At 45.7% G+C, this 19982-nt stretch overlaps 1 protein-coding gene and 1 long non-coding RNA gene across 2 annotated transcripts in view; one reads left to right on the forward strand and one right to left on the reverse strand.

Moving 5' to 3' along the window:
- The window catches only part of MIB2 (MIB E3 ubiquitin protein ligase 2), a 27454-nt gene extending 13427 nt beyond the window's left edge, over window positions 1-14027 (reverse strand). Inside the window, exons 1-4 of the mRNA XM_057387869.1 lie at window positions 13722-14027; window positions 4827-5165; window positions 4119-4290; window positions 1238-1344 (exon numbers count right to left, since the gene is read on the reverse strand). Of these exons, the coding sequence (XP_057243852.1) occupies window positions 1238-1344; window positions 4119-4290; window positions 4827-5073 (526 nt within the window). The 5' untranslated portion in view covers window positions 5074-5165; window positions 13722-14027. The remainder of the gene's footprint in view (window positions 1-1237; window positions 1345-4118; window positions 4291-4826; window positions 5166-13721) is intronic.
- A 75-nt stretch (window positions 14028-14102) lies between these two features.
- On the forward strand, window positions 14103-16599 carry LOC130586934 (uncharacterized). The gene is made up of 3 exons (XR_008966733.1): window positions 14103-14155; window positions 15099-15234; window positions 16177-16599. It is a non-coding gene; the product is annotated as an uncharacterized LOC130586934 (long non-coding RNA).
- The last annotated feature ends 3383 nt before the right edge of the window (window positions 16600-19982 follow it).

Consider the following 19982-nt stretch of genomic DNA (forward strand, 5'->3'; position numbering starts at 1 on the left):
ATTTTGATTGATTAGGAAGGAATTTCAGTGTGGGGATGTCTACTACTCGGCAGGTCTTCCCTTCAACTCCTGGGGGGAAAAATGAGGGGAGAATGAGGGGAGAATGAGGGGAGAATGAGGGGAGAATGAGGGGAAATGGTTTGGGGGTCCTCTCACTGGGTTTGGGGTTTCTCTTGCTGGGTTTGGGGTTCCTCTCACTGAGTTCAGGGTTTCTCTCATTGGGTTTTGGGGTTCTTCTCACTGGTTTGGGGTTCCTCTCACTGGGTTTAGGGTTCTCGGTTTAGGATTTCCTCTCAATGGGTTTAGGGTTCCGGGTTTAGGGTTTCCTCTCACTGGGTTTGGGGTTTCTCTCACTCATTTAGGGTTTCTCTCACTGTGTTTAGGGTTCCTGTCACCGCTGCTGCTCCCAGCTCAGCAGCACAAGCCCCAGACACGGAAATGCTGCCCTGACCCCGGCAGGGATGATCCACACCGAGCTCAAGCTGCTTTGGCTCTCAGACCCTGCAGCCGCCCCGTCCTGCTGTGACCCCAAAACTGCCATAAACAGCAGAGTGAACTCTGGGAACCCCTGAACTCCTGACTCAGTTCTGTGGGGCCAAAAGGGGCATGAACAGCGTGGGGTGAGAGTTCACGGCTCGGGGCAAACGGGTACAGAGCTCCATGAGCCCTGCAGCACCCACAGACAGTGCTGGCAGGGAGTTTGGGGCAGGTGTAAAACCCCAAAAACAGCTCCAAAAAATGTGGTTTTGTCCCAAAAGCAGCTCTAAAAAAGGCCTTTTTGGTCCTAAAAACTGTTGTCAGTGAATTTAGGACAGATATTACCTATAAATATTCATTATATATCTTATGTAATTCACCACCTATTGTATAAATATAAATATTTGTAACATGAATTCTAYGTATTTTATGGTGCATAAATATGTATAAATATAAGTAAAACAAGAATATTTTTAGTCCATATTATATAAAATATGAAATATATGGTAGCTTATAATATATATAATAGATAATATATTAAATAACAYGTTATATATAAATACATAAAATATGTTATATATAATAATATATATGATATAACACACAATATAGAAWGCATAATACTTAATACATAGAATAGATAATATATATTACATATTATATATATTATATGGAAATAAGCACAAATACTTATATGAATAATTTTAATTTTTTTTAAGAAAACAATCAAAYATTGTTTTGCAGCACAGAAGCCACTTACCATCCTGGTTGCCCCACTCCCAGTCAGGCCCACGGACCACTTTGGCCCCYTGGAAAGTCCCTTTTAATGTGATGCGAGTCAGATTCTGCCGAGGGCTCACCAGGACCCTGCAAAAAACCACAAAAGCAGAGAAAAAAAAATTTGATTTGTTGGTGTTCCAGGACCATTCTTCACTTTGGGGTAATGGGCATTAATGGGGTGGGGTTAATGGGGTGGTCCTACAGGGAGGCATTAATGGAGCTCAGCACATTCACCCTAAAAATCAGAGCAGGGGCTGGGCCATTCCCAGCTTTTTTTCCCAGGACATTTCCAGCCCATTCCCAGGATATTCCCAGGCCATTCCCATGCCATTCCCAGCCTTTTTCCCAGGACATTCCCAGGATATTCCCAGGCCATTCCCAGCCTTTTTCCAGGACATTTCTAGAACATTCCCAGCCTTTTCCCAGGCCATTTCAAGGACATTCCCAGCCTTTTAACCAGAATATTCCCACCCTTTTTCCCAGGACATTCCCAGCCTTTTTTCCAGGCCATCCCCACGTTTTTCTCCAGGCCATTTCTAGAACATTCCCAGCCATCCCCACCCTTTTTCCCAGGCCATTTCTAGAACATTCCCAGACCATCCCCACCCTTTTTCCCATGCCATTTCTAGACCATTCCCAGACCATCCCCACCCTTTTTCCCATGCCATTTCTAGATCATTCCCCCAGGCCATTTCTAGACCATTCCCAGGTCATTCCCAGAACATTTCTAGACCATTCCCAGAACATTTCTAGACCATTCCCAGAACATTTCTAGACCATTCCCAGAACATTTCTAGACCATTCCCATCTCCCCCACTCCCCACTGTACGTACGTGATGGTGAACAGGGGGTCGGAGCTCCTGTTAAAGCAGCTCCCGATCCCCATGGTGCCACCGCAGCCCCTCCGTGCGCTGTCCCCGYSCTGTCCCCACCCTTCTCATGGGTCCCCACCCTTCTCATGGGTCCCCAGCACCCCAAACCCCTCTGAGGGTGCTCAGACAGGGCACAATCCCCTCCCGTGGGTGCCCCAGCCCGATGAGATCCCGGCGTGGGCAGAGCCAGCCCGGCTCAGCAGCTGCYGAGGGGAGGGGACATTTCTGACCTCACAACTGAATTTATTTATTTATTTTCTGTTTAATTCCCACCCAGGGAAGGTGGAGGCTCAGGAGGATAAAAAGCTTAGGGTTGAATTTACTGTTTGTTTTATCTAGCGGCCGCTTAAGGCTTTTACCTTCCTTAACCTGGRAGCAGATCTCCCACCTGGGCTTTATAACCTCCTGGTGTGGGTTAAAAAGGGCAGATCATTGATCTTATCATCACTCAACAGGCATTAATTTCATTAAYTTAATGAATTTCATTAATTAGCTCAACAGGAGTCAGGTGAAGGGTTTTTGTTTGGATGGCTTTACAACCTCCTGGTGTGGGTTAAAAAGGGGAGATTATTGATCTCATCATCACTGATGGGCATGAATTTCATTAATTTCATTAATTAGYTCAACAGGAGKMAGGTGAAGCRTTTTTATTTGGGTGGTTTTATAACCTCCTCATGTGTTATAAGGAGAATATTGATGTCATCATCACTGAATGGTCATTAATTAATTTCATTGATTGCACTAATTAATTTCAGGGTGATTACCCCTTGTAATTTTTAAACAAAAAATTAAACAAATTTTGTTATTTTGTTCTACAAATCAAACAAAATAATTCAAATTACAACACGGAAGCCTTGATGTGCTCACATTTGGGGTTTTTTAAGGAAGCAAAGGCAGTTTAGCTGACAAATCATGGTGGGTTTTGTTTTTAAAGTGAAATTAATTAGATTTCTTAATAGAAAAATCAATTAATATTCATTGGAACACAATTCTGTTCTACAAATCATGACCTCAAATAGTAAAATTAAAAAAAAGGTAAATAAATAAAATTCAAACCAAACGAGCCCAATTAAAAAAACAAAAAAACAAAAAAAACCAAGCAGAAGGGTAGGAAGAGAAGACCTCAAATAGAAAAATTTAAAGAAAAAATGAAATAAAAAATAATCAGCACTTCCTGTCAGCTTAAGTTCAAACTGAGGTCGTTTCAAGACTTGGAATCACCGTCAGGTAAAGGCAAAGCCTCTTTAGGGAACTGATTGGGAACCTGGGCAGGGCCTGTCTGGGGTTAAATCCTGCTCAGTGCTGGCATTAYTGGGATTACTGGGATTACTGRGATGGACTGGGGCAGTGGGACGGCTGAAGAACCTGAGGATCCCCATTCCCGGACAAAGGGGGAGGGAAAATCCGAAAGAAATCCCTAAAGGAGCCTCATCACAGCCACTGAGCAAAAAAACCCAAACCCACTGGAGTTTAGGAATAAATTCTGAGGGTTTGGGGATAAATCCCCCTGGAATTTAGGGATAAACCCCCCTGTGTTTGGGGACAACCCCTCCTGGGATTTGAGGATAAACCCCCCAGTTTTGGAACACTCATGGCTGGGAATGAGGATAAATCCACTGGAGTTTGGGGATAAATCCCATGGGGTTTTGGGATAAATGCCCTGGAGTTTAGGGATAAATCCCATGGGGTTTGGGCATAAATCCCCCTGGAGTTTGAGGATAAATCCCATGGGGTTTGGGGATAAATCCCCCTGTGTTTGGGGATAAACCCCCCTCTGTTTGGGGATAAATCCCCTGGAGTTTAGGGATAAATCCCGTGGGGTTTGGGCATAAATCCCCCTGGAGTTTAGGGATAAATCCCATGGGGTTTGGGGATAACCCCCCATGGGATTTGGGGATAAACCCCCCTGTGTTTGGGGAAAAACCCCCTGTGTTTGGGGATAAATCCACCAGGATTTGGGGATAAACACCCCAGTTTTGGGACACTCACGGCTGGGAATGGGCGGTCTCGTAGCGCTCGAAGGAGTGGCCCAGGTCGTGTTTGTTGTTCATGTAGCACTGCGTGCACAGGTCGTAGTCGAAGCACATCTTGCACTTCCACCTCATCCCACGGATCCCATGCTTCTTGCAGCAGTCACAGATGATGTTGGGGTGCCGGACACCTGGGGGGCAAAAAAGAATGGAAAATTTACTTTTTTTCCAGAGAAAATCACTTTTCCAGCACTGCAGAATGCCAGAAAATTGAATTTTGAAGGCTTTCACCGAGCCGGAAAAAAATGCTTTATTGTGCACCTTTTCCATCCAAATGATGCAATATTGGAGTGGTTTATTGCTGTCAGCTTGGGAAAGAAGAGGAAAAATTTATCTGAACAATGACTGGGAGAGTGTAGGGAGAAGGGAGGGACTCGGAGCAAAGCAGGGAGCAGGAATTCCCGATGTGAAAACGGATAAAACTGATAAAATGTAAAAAWCCCRTGAGCCATTGTCCATTGTGGCTGGGCTGGGACTGCCCTGGATGCACCTGAAKGCTCKGCCATAAACAGAATTTTTTATTTCATTCCCTGAATTCTGTCTGGACTTTGCTTTAGAAGAATGAGCGCAAACATTCGATTCAGAGCTGGAAAAAGCAGAAAAGCCGAGGGGAAAAGGGCTGAGGGTGCCAGCAGCTGTGCCAGGGCTGTGCCCACACCCCGCTCACCGATCTGGGCGTTGTCRTAGAGCAGCAGGTCGTAGGCACCCTGGAATCCCGTGCGGTAGTTGGTGCGGTTGCCCTGGTCCCACTGCACCACCACGGTTTTGTCGGGCGTGGTGGGGCTGCCCGTCCGGCCGATYTCCACCACGGTGCCCACGTTGCCCTCGCCGCTGTCCTGGCTGCCCCATTTCCAGTCCACGCCGCGCACCACCCGCATGCCCACCTGCATGCTGGCCTGGGGGTCGGGCTCCATGGGGCMGCGCAAACCCTACAGATCCTGCTCCTTTGGGGTCAGCGACGCGGGCGGGGTCGGCGACAGCGCTGCGGGCAGCATGGTCAGCACACCTGCAAATGGGGAAACAACACAACTTTGATTTGATTGTATTTCTCTACTTTTGTTTTATTTATCTTATTTTATTTATCTCCTTTTATTGTATTTTATTTCTCTTATTTCTATATTTTACTTTATTTCTCTTATTTTACTTTATTTCTTGACTTTTATTTATTTCTCTACTTTTATTGTATTTTATTTATCTTATTTTATTTTATCTCTCTTATTTTATTTCTCTACTTGTATTGTATGTTATTTCTCTACTTTTATTTTATTTTATTTCTCGACTTGGTTGGGGTTTGCTTTGGGGAAGGGGGTTTTTTAAGGTTTTTTTAGGACACGAGTTTGACACATCGACAGACTAGGAGTGGAACAAAAAATACGCAGAAAAATAAAAGGTCACCAACAAAACATCAACAGAACATCAGTGGCCATCCACAAACATCTACCCCAGACCCTGTGGAACAGCTGGAGACACCCAGTCCAGAAAATGATACAAAGAATAAAGATTTAATGAACAACAGAGGTGAAGAAATTTAGAAATTTGGGTCCAACAGGAAAGTCAATACTGGGGGTGCTCAGCTCTAAACCAATGGACCTTGGAACGATGCATCTCCATGAGTTTGGACTGGATAAAAACCCATAGAGAGTTTTTGTAAGTTGGTAAGTTTTATTACAAGATCCCAGTCTCTACCAGATCCCAATCTTCACAAAATCCCAGTCTTTATCAGATTCCAGTCTTCACAAAATCCCAGTCATTACAAGTTCCCAGTCTTTATGAGAGTCCAGGCTTCACAAAATCCCAGTCTTTACCAAATCCCAAAGTCAGGAATGAGCCCACCAGGCACCAAAGACACATCAGAGGAGTAAACAAAACCAAAAGGAAGGAGCAGGGTCAAAACAGCAGCACAATTYCGGCATTAAAATTCAGTATCAGTTGTTTTTCAGAAGTTTGCTCACACACATCTCATCTGTTGAGTTTCAYTTCCCTTTTCAGGCCACTTTTGGTTTTGATCTGAGGCTGCGGAAGTTTCAAAACCTGAGAGAAGGGTTTGCCCCTTTCTCACAGTTTTTCCAAAATTCAGCCAATGTCGGGTGAATTTCCATCTTTTCCTGGTTTTTATCTGTGATAAAAAACTGTCGCTCAAGCTGCAAYGAACGCGGATTTGGTGTGAGATGGGGCCTTCCCTTCGTTGCCATGGYGATGGGGAATTGAGGTGATGCCACACGGATCCAGCACATCCTCAATTCGAAATTAAATCAGATTCTTCAGTCAGATTTCAATCAGAATTCCAATATGTTCTTTATTTCTATTTATGTAATAATTCTTTAATACAATAGGAGCAGCAGTTTTGTGCAAACTCTTGAATCCAGCATTCTGATTTCCTAAAAATAGTATTTTTTTATTTGAATTAACTTCTATTTATTTAATAGATTTTATTATTTATAATATAATATCCAAGTAATATTGTAATTAATGTTAATGTATTTTAAATTAATACATTATTAAACTACATATTGTATATGTAGTATATTAATATATTATTYATTTCTATTTATATAATAATTCATCAATACAGGAGGAGCTGCAGTTTTGTGCAAGCTCTGGATTCCAGCCCTGTGGTTTCCTAAAAATCTGACCAACAATAATTAATCCTAAAGGKGGAAGAAGTCCCAGAGAAGTTAAGTATTTTAAATTTTGGGTTCATGGTGTAAAAGCATGGCAGGATCCAAGGGCTGGAATGGACACAAAAGTCAAATAAACTGAGTTGGCCTTGAATCTTGAATTCTTACCCAAATTTCAACCCCCCAGCAACAAAAAAGACACAGAAAAGTGAGCCCATTCCAAAAACGGATCACTGATCTGCACAAAATCCAAACTGAGCTTGTCACCGAGATCTGTGGAACCCAAAGGAGATTTTTATCAGTGATGAGTAACGAAATTAATTAAAAAAAGTGGCGGTGATCAGGCAGGAGCAAAGGCAGCCCTGTGTTTCCATGAAATAACCAAGGATTAAACCCTGCACTGAACCACATTGCACAACAGCCAATGTTTGCTTTGAAACCCTCAAATGCAAACAGAACCTTTAGGAAACTCCAGCACCCATCCCAAATAAACAGCTGGCACAAGCTGGAATGGGCTGGCACCAGCAGCACCACCACAGGGCACTGGTTTGACTGGGATTTTCCTTCCCTGGGATTCTCTGTGCTCTGCTCTGGATTTGTTGAGAGCACTGGGGTCAGGATTTGTTAATGGCACTGGTTTAACAGGGATTTTCCTTCACCTGAGCTGCTCAGGGCTCTGCTCTGGATTTTTGACAGCACAGGGGGTTGGAGCTGGGGCTGGACAATCGAAGCCTTTTCTGGTTTTCCCGCTGAGGTTGGGGGTGCACAGGGGTTTGGAGGGAGGAGCCCTTTTTGTCGGCTCAGGGATGCTCCAAACCCACTTTCTAAGCCAACATCAGTAAAACCCCACAAGAGCACAAATTCCCTCTAACAGCTCCAACTCCACAGGAAAATTAGAGGCTCCCTGGGAAAACTTCAGGCTCTAAACTGCCGAGATCAGTGCTCGTGTGCCCAGCAGAGAATTCCAAACGATTCCAAGCAAAAGTTCACACTGGGCACCTCGTGGGCCTCTCTCATTACATCCCATGAGATAATTGCTCATGAGCCCGATGAAATTTCCTTCTGGCTTTTGATGAACTGTGTTCTTTCCAGGAGGGAGAAAAAAAACAGCTCCAGCCATTTGCTTTAATTGGAGCCGACAGTTTGCAGATTTGAGCCTGGAGCCCTGAAAAAGCTCAGTCGCTTTTTTTTTTTTATTTTTTCTCTTTGACAAGAATCTGCTTTTTCCTCAATAGCAGATCTCAGAGTTAAATTTACACCACTTTACAGCAAAAACAAATACTCCCTGCCCACATACACGAGCACTAGGTGATGTTGTTTAAGGGGAAAAACCCCACAATTATTTGCTAAGTTTGAATGAAGTTATTTTTCACTTTGCCTAGAAAAAAATGGAGAATGGTGTGTTGATTTTCCCATGGGAAGATCCCCATGGAAAACAAATAAAAAATAATATTGCATGGAGTGATTCCTTTCCCCATGGAAAACAAATAAAAACTCAATAATATTGCACTGAGTGATTCCTTTCCAGGAATCCCTGTCACTTTTGTGGCATTTGGCATTGAGAGATCAATAATCAACACCTGAACCCCTTTCCAGCTCTCTCTATGCCCAGAACGGTGACAAAAATCACAATTTTTTTTAAAAAAATAACAAAAATTAATAAAATCCACCCATAGCAGCTGGGAAATCTCCACCACTTAAAGAAGGAATTCAACAAACCCATCAGGAAGGATTTCATTGCACTTTATGGTGCCTYGTGGACTCGGTGGCCTCAGCAAAATCCCTTCCAGAACGATTTTCAATCATCTTGAAATAGAGGAACAGACAGGAGCATATTCCAGCAGTGAGAAATCTGTCTTGGCAGCGGATTTCAGCTGTGCTCTTCCTTGACATTGCTCTGATGCATCTCCTGAGGCAAAACCATCTGTGCCAGAGCTGATGGTGTGGAGCCCTGGGAAAGCTCAGGTCTGAGTGTCTCTCACACCAGCTATCAGCTCCGATTTGCCACTGAAATCTGAGGAAAAACTGAAAAAAAAACCCTAAAAAAAATTTTAAAACCTAAAAAAACTGAAAAAACTCCACCACTAAAAACTTCATAAACCTCCAACCCGATGACAAACCTCCAATCCAATGACACGGCTGCCCTACCTGTACAGAAAGGTGGATCCTGACTTAGTGCACGAAGGAAAAAAAATCAAACAGTTAAGTCTGAAGTGCTGAGAGGTGATTGAATCCTGAGGAAAATCCCAGAGCTGTGGCTCTGCGACAGGACTGCTCATGGGGTTTTTTATTTATTTTACACCCTGACCCCCTCAGCAGCGGCGGCACAGCGGGATTAACAAACTCTGTGTCAGGAACGCCACCTCCTCCGATTTTTCCAGCTGAAAAGCAACTCCTTCAGCCTGGCACGAAGGGAACTGGAACAGAAATCCTTCAGGATCCCTGAGGAGCCTCCAGAGCTCTTCCTACCAGCTCCAGCTTCCCCTTGAGGCTTCCYGAAGGGTCAGCACCGCTCTCCTTCCCGGAACGTGCCCTCTGTGTGCTCTGCCAGCAGCTCAGGAGCTTTAAGGCTAATCTCTCCTGACGTGCCTTTGGCCAGGGAGACGAGTTGGGAGCAGGACAAAGCGAGGGGGAGCTGCTCAGCCCAGCTTTGAGGGGCATCGTTTCACCCTCAGGGCTGGCGTTTCACCGTTCCCATCGTTATCCCGGCTCGTTTCACCCTCAGGGCCGGCATTTCACCGTTCCCGCCATTATCCCGTCGTTATCCTGGTTCCCGTCGTTATCCCAGCACCATTTCACCCTCAGGGCCGGCATTTCTCCATTCCCGTCGTTATCCCGATTCCCGTTGTTATCCCAGCTCCATTTCACCCCCGTTCCCGCCATTATCCCGTCGTTATCCTGGTTTCCTCGTTATCCCGGCTCCATTTCACCCTCAGGGCCGGCATTTCACCATTCCCGTCGTTATCCCGATTCCCGTTGTTATCCCGGCTCCATTTCATCCCCAGGGCCGGTGTTTCACGGTTCCGTTCCCGTCCTTATCCCGACGTTTCGTTTCACCCTCAGGCCCGGGCGTTTCACAATTCCAGGCGTTATCCCGGCTCTGTTTCACCCTCAGGACCGGCATTTCACCATTCCCATCGTTCTCCCATTCCGTTTCACCCTCAGGGCTGGCGTTTCACAATTCCAGGCGTTATCCCGGCTCTGTTTCACCCTCAGGGCCGGCATTTCACCGTTCCCTTATATCCCGGCTCCATTTCACCCTCAGGGTCGGCGTTTCACAATTCCAGGCGTTATCCCGGCTCCGTTTCACCCTCAGGGTCGGCGTTTCACCATCCCCGTCGTTATCCCGTTACCCGGTTCCATTTCACCCTCAGGACCGGCATTTCACCGTTCCCTTATATCCCGGCTATATTTCACCCCCAAGGCCGGCATTTCACCGTTCCCTTATATCTCGGCTCCATTTCACCCCCAAGGCCGGCATTTCACCATTCCCATCCTATTCCGTTTCACCCTCAGGGCCGGCGTTTCACAATTCCACGCCTTATCCCGGCTCTCCATTTCACCCTCAGGACCAGCATTTCACCATTCCCATCGTTATCCCGGCTCCATTTCACCCTCAGGACCAGCATTTCACCATTCCCATCGTTATCCCAGCTCCATTTCACCCTCAGGGCCGGAGTTTCACCATTTCAGGCATTATCCAGCACCCCGGGCACTCTGGAGGGCACATTTCAGGAGCCACAGGTGAGCCAGGGGTGGTGGCAGAGCAGGAATAAAGCTCAAACATCCCAACTCTTGAGTTTTCTCCACAGCCTGGTCACAAGGAGAAGGAATTTTCAACCCCTGATCAAACAGGCATCGCTGATTTCCTTGGGGTCCTATCAGGGAATTTGGATCAAGGTCTGCCAGGACATCAATGTAACTTCACCAATCACATTTTCCAGTCTAAACACTGCTTTTTCTGAATTCTTGGAAATTTTAAACACCACAACAGAGGGAAAAGAAATGTTTCAATTCTGCAAATCTCCCAAGGAACAACAGATTTCACTTTGTTTAAGAATCCAATGATCTCTCTCCCATCAGAGCTTCCAAAATGCAKGGAAAGGTGTTTTGCTCTCCCTCTGAGGACACTATTCCGGCCCCTCTGAAAACGCCCTTGATAAGCCACGAATTAGAATCCTCAAAAAGCAAWCAGAACCCAAACAGGACTTCCCATTCCAGCCCTGCATCCCTGGAAAACAGCAGCTGCACTGGAAGGGCAGGACCAGTGCTGCTGGGAGAGTCACGGTCACATCCAGCACAGCCCCAAACGCTGCCCGAGCCCAGGAGCGCTTCTGTAGCAGAGCTGATGAGCCAGGCAAACAGATCTGATGGGAACAGGCAGGGACAACGTGACCTCAGAGGGCTGAGCTGGGCTGGAGAGAGCCTTCAACTCCAGAGCCAGCAGCGGGGACAGCCTTTGTGAGCACCAAAACCTCTGTGAGCAGCAAAACCTCTGTGAGCAACAATGTGAGCAGCAAAACCTCTGTGAGCAGCAAAACCTCTGTGAGCAGCAAAACCTCTGTGAGCAGCAAAACCTCCCTGAGTAACAAAACCTCTGTGAGCAGCAAAACCTCTGTGAGTGACAATGTGAGCAGCAAAACCTCCCTGAGTAACAAACCTCGGTGAGCAGCAAAACCTCTGTGAGCAACAATGCGAGCATAAAAACCTCTGCGAGCAGCAAAACCTCTGTGAGCGAGCAACAATGTGAGCAACAAAATCTCTCTGAGCAACAAAACCTTCTTAAGCAGCAAAATCTCTGTGAGCAACAACGTAAGCAGCAAAACCTCCCTGAGTAAACCTCTGTGAGCAGCAAAACCTCCTTGAGCAACGTGAGCATAAAAACCTCTGAGCAGCAAAACCTCCGTGAGTAACAAAACCTGTGAGCACCAAAACCTCTGAAAGCAACCAAACCTCGTTGAGCAGCATAACCTCTGTGAGCACCAAAACCTCTGTGAGCATAAAAACCTCTATGAGAAAGCAAAAACTCTGTGAAAAACAAAACCAAACACAAGACACAAGAGGCAGCAGCCCCAGCTCTGAGCACCCTGAGCTCCCGAGGARCCCACTTCTTGATCAAGGACGGATCCTTTCCACAAAAAAAAAAAAGGGAAGGAGACAAGTGCAATCGCCACACTTGCGGTGCTTCCATAGTTTTTGTAGTTTTCTAGAAATCTGAGAAAGTTTTAGGAGAAAAGCGCTGTGCAGGGCGTCCCAGCTCTCCCAAGCAACTCCAAAAGTGGCCATTGCAGACTGGAGCAGAAGMAAAACAGATTCTTTATCCACAAATTTGGCACAGGATTTTCACAGCCAGAGATCCAAACAGGCGCTCAAAATAAACATCAAAACATAATAATAAATTTCAAAACATATAATAATAAATTTCAAAATGTGTAATAATAATAAATGTATGAACATATAGAATAATAGTCATAACATATATAATAAACAAAACATATAAAATAATAAATGTCCAAACATATATAATAATAATAAATTTCACAACATATAGAATAAAAATAAATGTCAAAACATACTAATAACAATAAATTTCAAAACATAGGAAATAATAATAAATGTCAGAAGCATCCAGCAGTATCAGAGCAAGCAGAGGATCGAGCCAAGCCAAATATCACACAAATATTGAAGCTCCTTCCCGTGTCAGTGACTCACAGAGCTGCGAGGGATGGGGAACACCTTTGGGAAGGCTAAAAATGGGAATGACTCCCCGATAAAACAGAACCAGGGGTGGTGCTGTAAAATGACAGCCGGGAAGCTGTTTGTTCATAATCCTAAAGGAACTCCTGCCCTTCCAGCACGGGAATAAATCAGTCTGAAAAACTGAAGGTGCACCAGTGGTAGAGCTGGGAGCACACTGAGTACCTGGTACCCAAACTGCTGCCCTGGAACTTAAAAAAGAACTTTTTTTAGGAACCAAAAGATGTCACCTGCTCCAAACACAAACCCGGACCCCCACAACTCGGAGCAGAAAGCAAAGATCAAGAATTTCCCCAGCTCTGCCAAAGCTGTGGAAGCTTCCCCTTTCTGATTTCCACAATCTGCTGTCACAGAGCATCATTCCCATCATAACAATSTGAGGTGTGGGATATTTACAGCAGCTGCATCCCCTGACAATTGGCTCCTCCACATCCTCAAACCATGAATGGAAAGCTCAACAGGTAATCAAGCACGGAGGAAGGTCCTAGAAGGATGAAAAACTGCATCATTCTTCGTAGCAGGCGGTCTCAGGAAAACATGGAGTTGCTGAACGGAGGAGAAATAAAAATGGGATGTCGTTTGAGCAAGATAAACTCCTCCTATAGCAACAGAGAAGTGCAGAGGATGTCATGAGGCTCTCAGCCAAAACAAGAGAAGGTTGAGCAGCAAAGCCAAGCTCAAGTGACCTCCATGAAGGTGAGCCAGAGCTCACTTGCTTCTCAGCAAGGTAGAAATCAGAATTTGTGACATTCAGAAAGTAATTCTGCGGCTGAGCACGAGCAGGGAAATGAGAGCAAACACCTCCAGTGCCTCCAGTGCAGCCRCACCAACTTCTGCGGGTTCAGTCCGGGTTTGGTGTGACCCTCGCTTTCCACGKCTGTGTCCTCATTCAGGCAGATTTGAAATACAAAAACACAGCCGAGAAAAAGCCCCACGTGCCTCAGCTCCCACAGGCTCCAGGGACACRGGAATCCCGGCAGGAATCGCCGCTCCCAGCCCCGGCAGCCCGGCCTTACCTGCAGTACCTGTTCGGGCACAGGACGGCTGCTCAGCCCTCCAGGGCAGCACGAACGGAGCGGCGGCGGCGGGCGCGGCCTCACCCCCGGCTCCGGCTGCCAGAAGCGCCCCGGCCGCCTCCAGCTGCCCCATCCGGAGGGGAAAAACCGGCGGAAAAGCCAAGCACGTACCTCAGCAACGAGGGAAAGCCGAGGATCCCGAGCGCCCCGGTGCCGGCGCTGCGCTCGCCGCCGTCCCGGTTCCATCGCCACCGCCGCGCCCGGGCGGGCGGAGAACGCGGGGAAAGCGCTCAGGTAGGCGCTGGGGTTCGGAACCGCCCTTATCCCGGTAATCCCGGCAGCTGCCGGCGTGGCTGTCCCTAATGTCGCCGCCCCCCCGCTGCCGGGCCGTGTCCCCGCTGCCTGGCCGTGTCCCCGCGGCCGCCGCGTCCCCGCGGTGCCGCTGCCGCAGCCGCCGCTCGGCCCCGGGGCCGCCCCTCCCGCGGGCAGCCGGGAGCCGTAGTTCCGCTCCGGGCGCTCCGACTACAACTCCCGGGAGCCCCCGGGGAGCCCCGGGCCCGCCCCGGGTGCGGCGTGGTGGAAAATGTTCGCCAGGGGTGGCAAAGGTGCGGGAGCGCGTCCCGGTGGCGCGGGCGGAGCGGGCACGCAGCCCGCGGGAGGGGATGGGGAGGGGTGCGGGAGGGATGCTCGTGGTTCAACGGTTGGGTTTGGGTTTTTTGGGATAATAGTTGGGTTTTTTTGGGATTTTTAATCCAGCAAGCCCTTGGTTTAGCGGGATCAAAGGTTGAAAGAGTGGGTTTATATTGGATATTAGGGAAAATTCTGCCCTGTGAGTGGGACAGGTTGCCCAGGAAAAATGTAAATCACCCATCCTTGGAAATGTTCAATGCCAGGGMTTGGAGAAATCTGGGATGATGCTGGGATGCAGGAGGGATGCTCGTGGTTCAGAGGTTGGGGTTTGGGTTTTTGGGGTAACAGTCCAGCAGGCCCTTGGTTTAGCAGGATCACATTTTCAAGAGTAAGTTTGGATTGGATATTAGGAGGAAAATTCTGCCCTGTGAAGGGGGTGAGGCACTGGGACAGGTTGCCCGGGGCAGGTGTAAATCACCCATCCCTGGAAGTGTACAATGCTAAGGCTCATCGCAATCTGGGCTGGTGAAAGGTGTCTGTGCCCATGGCAGGGTTGGAACAAGATGATCTTCAAGGTCCCATCCTAACCCCAAACCATTCTGTGATCCTATGAATCCTAAGGGACATTTGTGTCTTTGTTCAGCAGGTGCCCAGGAGGGCTCTGAAATCCCATTCCCACTGCCCACCCTGTGGAAAGAGATCACGGGTGGCCCGTGTGCCACCAGCCATCAATCTGAACATCTGAACCATGGCAGGGTTGGGTTGGAGGGGATCTTACAGAGCCCCCAGCCCCAAACCCTGGGACACCTTCCATTCCACTCCACTCTGCTCCACTCAGCTGCTCYGAGCTCCACCCACCTTTAACCTGCCTTTTCACCTAAAAGCATTAATTACTCCCACTTTTACAATCACTTTCAGAGGCAATTGAGGAGTTTGCATCAGCTCTGTGACCATGGCAGCGGTGTCAGTGCTCATGAGGATCAGGATACACACCCTCTGCTGACCTTGCCCTGCTGAGCTCGCAGGGACCTCCCAAATCCCGAGGCTGAGTGAGGTAAGACCTTAACCCTGCACTCTCAGCTGGAATGGGGCAGCAAGGTCACCAAAAACATCCCCTATCCCTGGTGAGGAATCCCCTCCAGAGCCCTGGGGCTCAGAGCAGGGAAAGATCTCAGGCAGCAGCGTCRYCCTGGAGWCCCAAGAGAGCGAATTTCTCTGCCSGTGTCACAGCACAGTGCTGCCACCGTGGCTTTTATGGCTGCAGGGTACAAAGGACCTGTCCCTAAGCAAGCCTGGCACTGGCCCTAGATAAAGCCAGCTGGGAGGACTTTGTGCTCTTGGCCTTGGTGTCCCCTGATCTCGATGTCCCCTGACCTTGGTGACCCCTGACCTTGGTGACCCCTGGCCTCGATGCCCCCTGGCCTCAGTGTCCCTTGGCCTCACTGTCCCCTGTCCTCACTGTCCCCTGTCCTTGGTGTCCCCTGCCCTCACTGTCCCCTGATCTCGCTGTCCCCTGTCTTCACTGTCCCCTGATCTTGCTGTCCCCTGCCCTCACTGTCCCCTGATCTCGCTGTCCCCTGTCTTCACTGTCCCCTGATCTTGCTGTCCCCTGCCCTCACTGTCCCCTGCCCTCGCTGTCCCTAAATTATCTTGGCCCTGCTTTTGCCAGTGCTTGTTGAAAACAGTTTGCACATCCAGCTTCTGGGTTATGTCAGTGTGGAGTTTTTTTCAAGTTAATTTATCTTTTAAAAATAAAGATTAAAAATGGATTTTTTTTTAATTTAAAAAAAAATTAAATTCAAGCTAATTGCTCATTAAAAAATAAAATTTAAATTAATTTTTAATTGAGAAATAAAATTCAAGCTAATCTCATTGGAAATAAAAATTAAAAATTTAATTTTTAATCAAAAAAACTAAAATTCAAGCCACTGTCCCTTAAAAAAAATACAATTAAAATTTAAAAAAAATTAAATTGTTTCTGACGTTCCCTTCTCAGGCATCAGCAGCTCAAAAAGCAATGGAACAAAATGCAGCGATGACAACTCAGCTCGGATGTTAAGGAGAATTTGGACATTGCAATTTTTACTGCAATGGGCTGGAATTGCATGGTTGAATATTAGGAAAATATTAGGGAAATTCTCTACTTTTCCATGGCTATATCCTGATTTTTCAGGGATTTTCCCAGGGATTGTTCTTTGCCCACTGGATGCCGCTGTTCCACAGGAATGTTGCCTCTATGGAATCCCTCCAGCACCTCTGTCAGCCACGGAAACCATCCCAGGGTCAGGATATATGGATTTATTATGAGTTCAGATGGATTTTTAGATGGATATTTATATGAATTTTTTATGGATTTATCCCTGTTAACCTGTTTTTTATTTTCTCCCAAAAAATTAAAATTCCTTCATATTTTGCAAACTCCAGCCACTTGATCCTTCCGTATTTTACAGGAAAAATGGGTTTGGAGAATTCTTTCCTTAATACAGGAAAAATGGGTTTGGAGAATTCTCTCCTGAAACAGGAAAAATTAAATTCTTTCCTTAATACAGGAAAAATGGGTTTGGAGAATTCTCATCTTAAAACAGAAAAAATTGAAGAATCCTCTCCTTAATACAGGAAAAGTTGGTTTGGAGAATCCTGTCCTTAAAGCAGGAAAAATTGTAGAACCCTCTCCTTAAAATAGGAAAAATTGGTTTGGAGAATTCTCTCATTAATACAGGAAATATTAGAAATTCCTTTACTTAATACAGGAAAAATTGGAGAATTCTTTACTTAATACAGGAAAAATTGGAAAATCCTCTCCTTAAAGTAGGAAAAATTGGAGAATTCTCTCCTTAAGGCAGGAAAGCTTGGAGAATTCTTTACTTAATACAGGAAAAATTGGAAAATCCTCTCCTTAAACCAGGAAAAGTTGAAGAATCCTGTCCTTATAACAGGAAAAATTGGAGAATCCTTTACTTAATACAGGAAAAATTGGAGAATTGTCTCCTTAAACCAGGAAAAATCAGAAAATCCTCTCCTTAAACCAGGAAAAATGGGTTTGGAGGCACTGCTGTTACCTCGTGGCCCTGCCTTTGGAGGCAGTGACCTGGATAGAACAGCAAAGATGTTCTCCCACTTTTCCAGGGAAAAACGAGAGGTATTTATAGCTCAGCTCAGCCTCAGAACAAAGCAGAGTGACCTACATCCATCCCGTGCTGGCTCGGGGAATTCACTTTGAGGAAATTTCTATTCCACATTTAGATCTCCCTCCTAACAGAGCCACGGTTTAATAAAATCCAAGCCCAGTGGGGATTCCTCGATTCCTTTCCAGTGATTTTTAGTGCTGAAAAAGGACTGAAAATGTGGCAAAAAAAAAGGATAATTAAGGGGAGGGTGAGATAATCACCTGTGGCAGAAATTCTGCTTTTTCATGTGTGTTTGGAGTCATTTCTTCAAGGCAGGATCACCCAAAATGCTCGGCATCACTGAAAAAATCCCTTTTGCTGTTGTTCTGGTTTGATTTTATCCTTCTGAAACCAATTTTTATTGGCTTTTAATTAAAAATGAGCCCAAATTGCTGGTCCAGGACTCAAAATGAGGCATCCCCTGTGCAGGAAAATTCTCAGTCCGAGCTGTAAAGGATGAGGTGGAACTAAAACCCAAAAATGTTTCCTTTTCCTAGAGGAAGATGCAAAAGTTCATAGACAGTGGAATTTTTTTGCACTTCAAATCCTTGGGATAAAATAATTTTTTTTTTTAAAGAATAATGAATTTCTCTCTGCATACTTTGACTCTGGGAGCTGATATTTCAATGAACCACCAAAATAATCCAGACATCTTTTAGCAAATGTGGATGTGAGCACGGATCTCCTTGAATTGTTCTTTTTAGTTTTAGAATTTTATTTTTAAAATACTCTTCTAGATGATGAATTTAACCTTGTAACTGAAAAAAAACCCCAAAGTTTACACCTCATTTTTCTCCTTCTCTTTCATTATGGCCATGCCCAGACTTTATTGGGGTTCTGGGATCTCAAAACCTCATTTTTAGGATTTTAGGATTTACAGACAACTCAAAGGACATCTGTAGGCTCGGGTGAAAGAAAGCTCGGGGCGCTGAACCGACGTGGCATCGTGAGATGAAAAATAATTCCAACCAAACATCCTGAAAAATGGTCCCATCGACTCCTCGGGGCAGCCTCTAATGAATTCTAATTAGGAGCTGTCACTTCTCATTATGGGAAGATGGGAATGCTTTGGATTTCCCATTCCTTAACCTTGGGCACAGCAGAGGAGAGCTATCCCTGGGAATGGTTCAATTTAGGGCATTTTCCTGGGGAAATGGTTACATTGAGGGTATTTTCATGGCTAAATTAAATGGTTTAATATAGGATATTTTCCTGGTTAAATGGTTAAATTTAGKGCGCTTTCCTGGTTAAAATACAAGRTTAAATTCAGCTCATTTTCCTGGTTAAATTAAATGGTTAAATTCAGGATATTTTCCTGGTTAAATGGTTACATTTAGGGCATTTTCATGGCTAAATTAAATGGTTAAATTGAGGATATTTTCCTTATTAAATGGTTAAATTTAGGACATTTTCCTGGTTAAATTAAATGGTTAAATTTAGGGCATTTTAATGGCTAAATTAAATGATTAAATTTAGGGCATCTTCCTGGTTAAATGAAATGGTTACATTTAGGGCCTGGATAAATGAAATGGTTCAATTAAGGACATTTTCCTGGTTAAATGAAATGGTTCAATTTAGGACATTTTCCTGGTTAAATTAAATGGGAATGGCTGTGTCTGGCTCAGATTATCATTTTAAAGCCGTGCTCAGATGGGATCACCCGCAGGATTAGAGGGAGTGAGAGGAGATAAGTGGAAAATCCCCAAGGGACAAAGGAATTGTCACCTGTACTGAAATGGTTCAACTCAGGGGTCTCTCCTCTGCTGCATCTTCCAAGCCCTAAACCTAACCCTAATCCTAACCCTGACCCTAATCTGGACCCAAATCCTAACCCAAATCTGGACYCAAATCCAAACCCTAACCCTAMYCCCAAMCATAAYCATAACTCTAACAYAAATCCTAACCCAAACCCAAATCCTGACTCTAATCAAGACCCAAATCCTAACCGTAACCCTAATCCTAACCCTAACCCAAATCCAAATCCTAACCCAMAACCAAATCCAAACACTAACCCAAATCCTAACCTTAACCCCAAGATAAATCCTAACCCTAACTCTAACCCATATCCTAAACCAAATACTAATCCTTGTCCTAACGCAAACACTAACCTTAATCCTAACCCTAACCCTGATCCTAACCATAACCATAACCTTAAACATAATCCATATCCTAACCCTAACTCAAATCCCAACCCAAATCCTAAACCTAACCCAAATCCTGACTCAAATCCTAATTCTAACTCAAAGCTGGACTGAAATCCTAACCCTAACACTCACCCTCACCCTAATCCTGACCCAAATCCTAACCCTAACCCAAATCCTAATCCTAACCCTAAAATGCCCCGTGGCTGCAGAACTTTAGAGATGTGGGGTATTGTGGTAATTTGCACGAGGAAGAATCCTCTAAATCACAAAAATGCTGCTAAAGCAGGAGCAAGAAACCTTTGACTCTCACCGGGGCTGTACTGACCCTAAACCTGCAGAAATATGGGGTCAAATCCCACTGGGGCTTTATTGACCCTAAATCTGGGGTTAAATCCCATCGGGGCTGTACTGACCCTAAGTCTGGGGTTAAATGCCATCGGGGCTGTACTGACCCCAAATCTGGTGCTGAAATATGGGGTTAAATCCACACC

This window comes from Malurus melanocephalus, unplaced genomic scaffold, assembly GCF_030028575.1.
Source record: "Malurus melanocephalus ecotype Western Australia unplaced genomic scaffold, MMel_1.1 scaffold_1407, whole genome shotgun sequence".
Classification (NCBI taxonomy): Eukaryota; Metazoa; Chordata; class Aves; order Passeriformes; family Maluridae; genus Malurus; species Malurus melanocephalus.